The 10,816-nt window shown below is 42.5% G+C and overlaps 2 protein-coding genes and 1 non-coding gene across 3 annotated transcripts; all 3 read right to left on the bottom strand.

Moving 5' to 3' along the window:
* Positions 1–865: 865 nt before the first annotated feature.
* LOC135639991 (uncharacterized) lies at positions 866–2,183 on the bottom strand. Its single transcript, XM_065154060.1, has one exon. It carries the CDS (start codon positions 1,835–1,837, stop codon positions 1,304–1,306), a length of 534 nt encoding a protein of 177 aa, XP_065010132.1. The 5' UTR covers positions 1,838–2,183; the 3' UTR covers positions 866–1,303.
* Positions 2,184–4,171: 1,988 nt separating this feature from the next.
* TRNAE-CUC (transfer RNA glutamic acid (anticodon CUC)) lies at positions 4,172–4,244 on the bottom strand. Its single transcript has one exon. It is a non-coding gene; the product is annotated as a tRNA-Glu (tRNA).
* A 4,527-nt stretch (positions 4,245–8,771) lies between these two features.
* Positions 8,772–10,025, bottom strand: LOC135639977 (carboxylesterase 15-like). The gene has a single exon (XM_065154034.1). It carries the CDS (start codon positions 9,940–9,942, stop codon positions 8,947–8,949), a length of 996 nt encoding a protein of 331 aa, XP_065010106.1. The 5' UTR covers positions 9,943–10,025; the 3' UTR covers positions 8,772–8,946.
* Between the last annotated feature and the right edge of the window lie 791 nt (positions 10,026–10,816).

Genomic DNA, 10,816 nt, shown 5'->3' with positions numbered 1-10,816 from the left:
TATCAAACGTAATTTTCTATGAATTCACGTTTGCTGGCTATATAACAATGAATATCTAAGGCATTGTTTACCGTTGACTGTGAAGACGTGGTGGAAAATTAACCATGGAGAAGACAGGGCAGCGTTGACGTTCGTCTCATGGTTCGAGGATATGAAATTAGTACGCTTTATGTTGGTGCTTGTCCTCCCATCTCTAATCTGAAATCTCTCTCTCTCTCTCTCTCTCTCTCTCTCTCTCTCTATCCTCATGTGAATGCTGTTCCTACCGGAAGAATACTATCGCATGAATGTCGTAATTGGCAGGGCATGTGAAGGGGTGTACATTCACATGTATGCATGTTATTGTTTTGCGTCCATACTGCATTTTTATTGAGATTTAAATCAGGGCTACAATAATCAAAGTATTTTTTAATTTGACTTTAAAAAGTATCTTATTTTAAAATCATTCCAATCTTTTACAAGAAACAAAATTTCATATCTAATAACAGTCTCACATTAGTCTGAGATAAAGAAAACCTAACAATAAGAAATAAATTTCATACGTAATAATAGTCTCATAAATAGTCTGAGATAAAGAAAATCGAATAGTAAAAATTCACTCACCACAAAATATGTTAAGCTTCTAAATTATTTTATTAATATTTAAATATATCGGTACAAAAAATAACTCTTGTGTGAAAGTCACATAACTAACACCTGGCACCAAAAATCTCACAGCAAAGGCAGAAAAGGGTTCTGCCCTCTTACTGAAACCCCTTTTTCCTCAACTTCCAATCATTAAAAGTCTTGCATCAAAGTTGAGAGTGAGAAGGGTTACCAAATTGGAGAACACTAACATTAGATCACCAAAGTCTGACATAACAAGTGATCATATTATCATCTATTACATAAATTGAAAAGCTTTTGCTCAATAAGCATTTCCAAATAAAACAACAATCCCTTAATTTTTCTTTATGTGGTAGAGCTTTACCACTAATTTCCATCACACAAGGAAAAATAAAAGAAAGAGAGAGGGACTATGTGCTCCCCCCCCAAGCTTCAAAACCCAACACCTAATTATCATTAGCCATGGTTTTTTTACAATTAGGTAAATTACTAAAGCTTAATAATCACTATCAACTTCACGCAAAAGTGAAGGATCCAAAATAATATCATAAATATAAATTTCCACCTACCTTTCATGCGCATGTAGTTTTATAGTATCTCACATCCTTCAACGAGAGAAGAAGAGGCAACAGAAGTGAGTTCTGGAGGCAGTTACCAACGGAAGCACGACCGCGTAGCGGAGCAGAGACGGAAACCGTTAAGGGTACCGTTCCAGTCGGCGTTGGGACTCGCTCCGGGACGGGCTCCGCCAGAAGCCGGTGCGCTGGAATCGGGCCAATATCTCCTTCTCCACCTCTGCCACCTCTGCTGGTGACGGCCCCGCCGCTGACACGACAAACCCGTGAAGCCCCTCCACGTCGCCGTTCAAGTCTTCCGTCGTCACGGTGGAAAGCCTGTCGCCTCCGGCATCGGACTTGGGCCCCAGCAGCCGGGCCTCCTTCCGCTTCCTGGCCCTCTCCTTCCGCTTGTCCCGGGCGTGCAACACCCGGCGGCAGACCCGCGCCGGCAGCTTCACCGCGGTCAGCACCACGAGGTTCACCACCATGCAGGGGCCGCAGCAGCACACTGCGGCGCAGTCCGCCGCTGTGACCCCGGCCAGCTCCGCGCATCGCGGCCCGGGCCGCGTCGGCTGCTTTAGGATCAGTGGCTGCCTCCGGACTTGGGCCGCCGAGACTCCGGCTCCCGGAGACGGTGGCTGCGGCGCGGGCGGAGGCGTCTTGTTCCGCTGCATCCGATCAAATCTCACGAAGGCTCGCGCTCATCGTTGGCGATCGCGACGGTGATATCCTCTTTTTTTCGATCAATCTTGGAAGGTTCTGGAATCTGTGGAACGGAAACGTGGAATCGGCGTCGGGGTCACGTGGCCTCACCGAGGGGAATCCGGTGACGGGTTACGGGCTCTCAGGCTTCTATAAAAGGCCGGATCCGTTCCGCGGGATGAACGTTGCTAGCTATACGCCGCGGAACCGGGTCGGCCCCTCGTCTCTCATCTTTCCGCACCTCTGGATTCGAACGGTTCCAAGAGCGAGAGCGAGAGAGAGAGAGAGAGAGAGAAGATTTCAAGGGTAACTTGGTCAACTCAAGTAGGATACATTTTTTTGTCTTGTGACACTCGAACGTCGTCAACTATACAGAGCATGGCAGGAGCCGATTCACTACCTCCCCACCCGTGTCGCTGATTCGCACGTGTGGAGCCGTGACATCGTCGAGTTCTCGATTTTTGGGTGAACGTGCCGATTCACCGCTTCACCACTCGTGTCGCTGACTCGCACGTGTGGAGCCGTGCCGTGGAGTTCCCGATCTTCTTGGGATCGAGAGAAAAGGTGACGTGTCAGAATCCTTATCCTCTTTTGCCTTATCCTTGGACTTTCTTTTATCACCACTTCACACGTGTGACCCTCCTCTTTCCACACGCAACTTACCCCGCCGCGAAGCGCGCGCCACCACGAAATCTCTCGCACCCTCACGAAATGTACCTCTTTCCTGTACCAGCCTCGTAGACGGCGAAACGATTCATTCCGGACCCCACATTTGGTCCAGTCACAAGGCGGGTACAGGGCGGCGAAAGAAAATTTATGGTTCGCGTAAACTTACTCGACGTGTTGATGTGTACGCTTCACACGTGTTAGAATACCTGGATCATGCTTGCGATCCATGCACCGCAATGGTGAGCTTAGTTGAACGATGGCCACTATCTATACCTTTTTTAACATAACCCATGTATGTATAAATATTATTTTAATGATTGGCATTTGAAAATTGTATATAGTTTGATCGATTGGATCACAGCATATTTTACCTGATGCTGAGTAGTAAAAAGAAGAAAATAAAAAGACAATTATCATATTTTAGCAATAAATAAAATTTTGCTTTAATTAAGAAATTGATTTGGAAGATATTTAAAATTGGTTGATGGTCCCAAAAAAGGAAAAAGAACATTCTATTTCTTCAAGAGGTTTCAGTGTAATTTCTAATCAAGCAGTTGCCTCTTTTAAGTTGTATAGAGGGTGGTGGTAACCTAATGAAACATTGCAAGCAAATTTCCATCTCACCTTCTCCAACCAACTCGAAAGCGGTATCGGTACCCTCACCTGTCGGTGACCAAATCCCAGGTCATCGATAAATACCCCGAGCCTCCAGTCTCATCATCCGCACGCTCTCTCTCTCTCTCTCTCTCTCTCTCGGTGTGATGAGAATGGGTCTTCGATTGGCGTATGGCCTGGTGTTCCTCTCGGCCTCCGTCGTCTTCTTGAAGATGCTCCATCTCTTCCTGAACCCCGTGTTCTACTTCACCTCATAGGATGGATGATGAGGATGGGATGATTAATTATCATCCGGAGACCTCCGTTGCTGGGCTCCTGTGGCAGCGAGTCGGAATGGTGGTGGAAGATAGACGATGAGTCTATTTTGTTTTCCGTTCTTCTCTTCGGTCAGTAACAGTAGTCAGTTGTTAAGGGGAGTAGTAGTGTATCGAGTTGTTGTAGAACACCTTGCACTTGGATTGTAATCCGTGTTGAGGTTTGCAAGAATTGTATCAGTCAGTAAAGGCTTTGATCTTTTAAATCGACTGTGTTCTGATACGGTCAAATTTTGCTACTGTGGACAGAAAACCCGATACTATTCACTCATAACTGGAGAGAGAGAGAGAGAGAGAGATTAGGAGCCTTCGGTTGCATCATGAAGCTCTCTCTGACTGTGGCTGAGAACTTGCGTCCATCTTTGAATTGTAATTTGCAGCATGTACGTCCATCTAGCGAACAGCTTATGTGCATTGAATCACCATAAAGTAGCTCCCGCCAACTAGCGAACATTAGGCTAACACCACACAGGAAAGCAATATGACAAACAGATGATGTGCACGGAGCAACATGAAGCAGGAACTACCGAGAGAGAGAGAGAGAGATTCTGTGAAGGCGGTCCGTGTCGTCGACGGGTAATGCGTCCCCAGCCAACGAACAAACAACTTATGTGCGTCACATTAGGAGTTGCTGCGAAGGCGGGTCGAAGTGATCAACGAACTGCAGTGGAAATTATTAGCACGAAAAAGGTAAAGAAGACGAAAGAATTCCGTTGCCGGGACTCGAACCCGGGTCTCTCGGGTGAGAGCCGAGTATCCTAACCAACTAGACTACAACGGAGATTGTGTTTAACCTTTATAAATATAAATAGATTAGTATAAATACAATTGATTAATTCACACCCAAAGCTGGTAAAATATTATTTGAGATGGAAATTAGGAAATCCAAAACAAACACACACATACATATAAATATATTTTATTTCACAGATCGAGGTTAACATATATTAGATTAGATACTAATTCAACCAAAAACCTTAATCTATCTAAGTTGTGGGTTAAAACATTATCCTCTTACTCAATATCTCTTTTATATGATACATATGAATATTTTTAATATCTTAGGCTTTTCAAACGTGTTGATTGTGTTCCCTTTAATCAAGATTCATCTTCATTCAATTAAATTGCAGCTTAACTAGCTCCTTTTTTTTTTTCTTTTTTTTTTTCTGATTCATTGTGATCAAAATTTATCTACCTAACTTTATTCAATGTTAAAAATCTAACTGGTTATGATGTACATATATCATGTCAAGCAACAAGCTTAAGTTGTTTGATTATGGGTCAAACTCAATATATATATCATCTCATACTTTCAATTTTTAACTATACGAGACTATTCACTTTTCATGTAGAATAGGTTAAAGAATCCACATACACATCTTTGGACAAGCTTAAACACCCGTATCTTCCAATCAAACTACCTATACGAAGTTGTCGACACACTTCGATCATGAAAATATAACATATTATAGAATTGATCCGAACCAAGTTCAGGTCAAACAATCACGATTGTCCTCCATGAGCCACTTGACGGTCCACATTAATTTATCGGAAGATTTGAACCAAGGGTTGATTGTGAAGAACATATGCTATTGCCCCTTGAACTTGACTAGTTCCACCGGCTTTTCCCACCCCCTCAACTACTCTGCGTACTATGTTGCTTAGTCTTGCTATAGATCACTCATTTGCACCACAGTTAGCATCGAGTTCACCTCCATTGCCTCTAGATCTAGGCTCTCCTGTCTGAAGGGGTCACTAGCTGGTGGTCTAGCAACACATAATGAGAAAGGGATTAGTACTACAAAGAACAAAGTAGTTATCGATACAGTGTAGAATTCGTAACAAGACTAACAGTAATTTGAATGATTTAGTAGAAAAAAAAGTAGAGTGATAACCTCTTTAGTGTTTTGCAAGTTTGTCTTTGGTAATAGGTCCCAGATGTATTATTTTTGAAAGAGAAAAAATAGAAAAATAGTTTAGTAACCTTAGATCGAATCTATCTACCAAGTGCTTAGGAAATTATTTGATCTTGAGAGAGTTGTTACTTGTAATTATGATGTCATTAACAAAAATTAGTAAATATATGGTATGTTTATCTTGTTGTTATTAGAATAAGTAGTTCTCAAATTCGGAATTTGATAAAGTTGATGCATATTTAGAGCTCTTGGGACTTGGTGAAGCCCATAGTTTTCTAAAGTTTGCATACAAGATTGAGATATTGAGGGTGAACGAATTAGGGGGTTACTATATTAAAACATCATCAGTCAATATCCCCTATAAAAAAGCATTATTAATATCTAATTTTTCTAGGTGCTAACCTTGAGTAATAACAAAGATCATGATAAGTCAAATTATCATCAATTTGACTATTGAAGGTTTTTATAAAATCAATGCTCCATCATTGGTGAAATCTCTTAGCTACTAGGTATGATTTGTGTTGAATAATGAATCTATTTAAGGTTCACTTAACTTAAAAGATCTACTAATATCCGATAATATTTTGCGTGGGATTGGATGGTGCAAGAGTCAATGTGATAATATGAAATAAAAAAATCATATTTCTCACATATGGCTTAACGCTAGTGAAGGAATTTTTGAGCTTAGGTGATACTCAGAGGTTCGATAGGCTCGGGTGGAGAACTTGTGACGATGTAAAGAATAAGGATCTAACATGGTTTGACATATGGAGGATATTATCATGTGCAATCCCAATGGTATGACTAGTATAACTAGGTTGTGCATGTGGTGTGAGATGATGATGAGCTAGTGACACATACTTGATTAGACTAATACACAATGGTATCACTTGACCGAGGAGAAGACATCCCTTATCGTGTCAAAAGCATAACTGTAGAGTGATACACAGTAGTCAAGTGAAGAGGTGTGATAATGTAGAATAAGAGCAAAAGGAGAGTACGGATATATAGGAGGGCTAGTGATTAAGCTAGGGGACATAAAAGTTATAGGAGACATTCTTAAGGGAGTTTGGTGCAAACTTGTATTAACCCAGTGATGGATGGATGAGTAGCTCTCATTGTTAAAGAAGTAGAGTTTTAGAAGAAAAATTTAGATTCAACAAACATGATATGATGTGATATAAAAATCTTGTAAGTTTGATATGATACAGGATCACAACATTTAAAAGCATGATGTTAAAGGAGAAGAGGTGAAAGAGGTATATGATGGAAAGCTTGTTGATTCATTTCTATGTGATATTTATCCATTTATACATGTTAAGGAAGGATTAATTATGCTTCAATCACATTCATAAATCAAGGAGATTATCCTCCAATTATGGATTAATGATATGTTGTAGACAATGTATAAAAATCGATCATTTCTTGTTTTCAATGATTCTCTATCACTACATTTAATGATCCTCTATCAAGAGAAGGGATAATGCCTTGGTGCTTTTGTCCAATGAAAGTGTGGGGAGAGACTCCAACGTTGTTTTGTTTTGTTTTTGTGTTGTTTATTTAATGAGCTAACATGATATAAGGTTTGATGATATAAGGTTTAATGTGTCTCCTTTCGTTGATATTGGTATGATGTATCACCTTCCTACTATATTATATCGCAAAGATGACACTATTTTGTGCTAGCTGCTACTTGAAGTTTCCAGATCGAAGAGCTACACAACTAAGCAGAAATTATGCTGATGCTATTGTATCTAAAGATTTGAAAGATAGATGTCGTATCTAGATTATGTTGGAGAAACCTAATAATGACCGGTTTAAATCTTGATCCAATACAAAAACTAAGGACATCAGGTTCGTGATTCCTAACTCTAACTCTAAGGTAGCAAGTTCATTTAGGAACAATCGAGAAGCCATCAATAATCAAATAACATACCAGAAAGCTGATGTAAAATTAATAAGTTTGACATCTCATGCCTGTATTTGAGAAGTAAATTTATCATCATATGAAATCAATTATAAAATTCTTGAATTATCATGCAGAAGCACAAATTGTGTATATCTCTTAAAAAAAAAATTGAAGAGTTTACACTTGATAAGAGAAAACAATACCATTAGCAATACACTGCTAAATCGACTAGTCGTAGGTCACCACTTGGAATCAACACACACATGTGAAAAGTCATACAAAAGACTAATGATGCAAAATAATTAGACCCAACTTCTCAGTTTCCCCTCAACCATATTGTCAGACCTCTCCACTTCCCCTTGATCGCACCACGATTCAGTAGTGATCCATCACCCTTGGTCATGATTTCAGAGGTCGCATGCTTAATCGCAAGGAATATTAATCTTAGACGGTGTGGCCCAACTCTTCGGGCACCCGATGTCGATCCACGTCCCTTGTTTGTTTCAAGCATACCCCTACCCTAGTAGATGACACACCCCCAATTGTCTTTCCTTGATATAATCAACATGAAGATGTGTTTATTAGCTTTCGACATAAATGAACCCTTGACGGTATGAGAAGCTAAAGAGGGAATGAGCAATCAACCACTCTCCTCCCACAAATCAGGTATAAAGCCAACCCTCAAAACCAGATGAGAGGACAAATAAAAAAACTCTCATAAGCTCCGCTAAATCTTTTTCACTTTCTTTATTGATTTAAGTATTAGAGGGGTCGGGTCGAGAAATTTTTCAACGTTGACTAATTGTGTAGGACCTCAGCGCATCTAAGGAGCTCCTCGGAGTGATGCAGAGCATCACTAGACAAGGACAAGTAGCACCTTGGGATGACTCGAACATCCTTCAGAAGGCAAACTACACCTCAAAGAAATCGTGGGTCAGTTGCCATGAGCCAGTGAAGCCTAAGGAGTCCACTTATTATTTCAATCATATATCCAAATCACTTCTGTAATAGATTAGTGCTTTTGGGACTGAACCAAGTCGTATTGATTTTCTCGTCAATGACATCCAAGAACTAATAATACCGTTTGTCATATATTTTTTAAAATTTTTGAAGAGCACCCTAAACATTATATAGAGAAATTAAAACAGATCGAAAGTATTTTTTATATCTTTTGTTCTCGTCATCAATCTAATTTTTAATTTTTTTTCTTTCATGTTGATTCCTTCACATTATATAACTATAGAAATATTAAAATATTTATTAATCCCAATACAATATTATGTGATACTCTCAACTTGCGTCAACTTGCATAAACCTCCTTCTTTCTAGTTGTTTAATATTGACAAATATATTTATCATCTGTGTTTTTATATTACAAGTCATTTAAGTGTGAGGGTATTTTCATGCTATATTTGAATTATAAATATATTGAGTCCTCTTTTAATAATTAAAATTTTTGGGATATCAGATTAACCGTAAAAGATTCATTAAAAGCCCATCATATCTTGCCATATAGACTGATCCAATTGAACAATGCAAATAAAACACCAAATGACTTGAGGATTTCTTCCTATCTTATTCTCCCCTTCGATCAAATAATCTAAGCCGTGCACGTGTACTGAAGGTGTAGCAGATCGAGGAATTGAACTAGACCGGGTTCAGCTCCAACCGCCGCCGTTGTCCTTCATGAACCGCTTGATCGTCCCCATCAGCTTGCCGGAGGGTTCGGACCAGGGGTCGATCGTGAAGAAGCCGTGTTGCTGCCCCTCGAACTCGGCCAGCTCCACCGGCTTCCCCCACCCCCTCAGCCGCACCGCGTACTCCGCCGCCCGGTCCCGCAGCAGATCCCGTCCCCCCACCACCACCAGTATCGGGTCCACCTCTGCCGCCTCTAGGTCCGCGCTCTCTTGCCCCAAAGGATTCACCAGCGGGTGGTCCAGCGTCGCCTCGGAGGGGATCGATAGTCGCCAGTACCGGTCGTTGAGCTCCCGATTCAGGAACGCATCGTCTGGGCACTCCGCCTCCGACCGCGTCGGCTGGGTCCCGCCGAAGAAAGGCATCAGGAGGACGAACCCCCGGAGTCGGAGCGGCGCCAGCGCGGCCCGGCCGGCAGGGGAGCCGAACCTGAGGGCGAGGTGGTGGGCGATGTTCCCGCCGGAGGAGTCACCCGAGATAAACACCCGGGCGAGGTCGGCCGATTCAGCGAGCCACGGGTCTGCGGCGGCCTGGGAGCGGAGCCACTCGACGGAGGCGACGGCGTCGTGGATGGCTGCGGGGAGGCGGTGCTCGGGAGCGAGGCGGTAGTCGGGGGCGACGACGAGGGCGCGGAGGTCGGAGGCGAGGCGAAGGCAGTAGTTCTGGCAGTTGGGCCAGGTGCGGGAGCCGATGCAGAAGCCGCCGCCGTGGAAGTAGAAGAAGACGGGGAGCCTGCCCTCGTCGGGGGCTTGGCTGCGACGAGGGCGGTAGAGGCGGAGGTGGAGGTCGTGGGGGGCGGGGGAGAAGAGGGCGTCCTTCCACTCGACGGAGCCGTCGTCGACGACGGGGATGGGGAAGCTGGGGTTCTGGGACCGGACGATGGCGCCGTCGCTGAGCACGCGGAGGACGCCTCGGCACTCGTCGACCACACGCGGAGGAGAAGAGAAGGAGGATGCCATGGAAGAATCGGCGATGGGAAACAAGGAATTAGGACTGCGGCGTCGCTTAGGGGGCTAAAAAAGCGCAAGAGAAGAGAGAGAGAGAGAGAGGGACGATATCACGTCGGTGCGGTGGCGTTTTCGTCAGAGAAAGTGTCGTGAGAGACTGCATCGGAATCATCGGTCTTGTTGTTTACTTCGTGACCTGACGTGATATGGGGTTTGACGTGTCTTCTTTTATTGATATCGGTGTGACGTATGGCCTTCTTTTATTGATATTGTCCGGCAAAGAAGGTGCTATTTAGTGATATTATAGTTGCTTGCAGTTCTCACTTCTTCATATAGAAGAGCTACGCAGCAATTATGGTGATGCTATTGTATCTTAATATTTGAAAGATAGATGCCGTACCTGGATTTAGTGGGAGAAACCTAAGGTTAATTTCTAGAGCTCTTTATCATTTTAATTTCTAAATTAAAAAAAATTAAAATAAAATTTTTATAGTTATAAAAATAAAATATTTAATCTCATTTACCCTAATGTCGTCATCTTTATCGATGAAAGATTCAATACGTGCTTGAATGATATGAAAATGATAAACAAAAAGATAATTTCAATAGTAGCGACGGACGATAGAATCATAGGTGGAGTGGAAATGGTCGACGAGAACGATACGGTGGTTAGCTTTGTCGATGTCGATCTGACCATCGATGACGAGGAGGTAGAATGGTAAGGCATTTTGCGTTGGCGCCGCACCACTGTGTTCCTCTTCTATGATGCGATAATCGACCATAATGAAGAGGAGACAAAGCGGTACAACATTGACGCATAGGAGGCAATACGACATCGTACCAAACGATGTGGTGGCCAATGAGAATGATACGATGGTTAGCCTTG

The sequence above is a fragment of the Musa acuminata genome, chromosome BXJ3-6, assembly GCF_036884655.1.
Source record: "Musa acuminata AAA Group cultivar baxijiao chromosome BXJ3-6, Cavendish_Baxijiao_AAA, whole genome shotgun sequence".
Classification (NCBI taxonomy): domain Eukaryota; kingdom Viridiplantae; phylum Streptophyta; class Magnoliopsida; order Zingiberales; family Musaceae; genus Musa; species Musa acuminata.
Note: the sequence above shows the minus strand (reverse complement) of the source record. Positions and strands in the feature narration are given on the sequence as shown.

Coding starts and splice junctions, on each gene's coding strand:
- LOC135639977 (XM_065154034.1), bottom strand. CDS start 9,942: ATGGCATCCTCCTTCTCTTCTCCTCCGCGTGTGGTCGACGAGTGCCGA.
- LOC135639991 (XM_065154060.1), bottom strand. CDS start 1,837: ATGCAGCGGAACAAGACGCCTCCGCCCGCGCCGCAGCCACCGTCTCCG.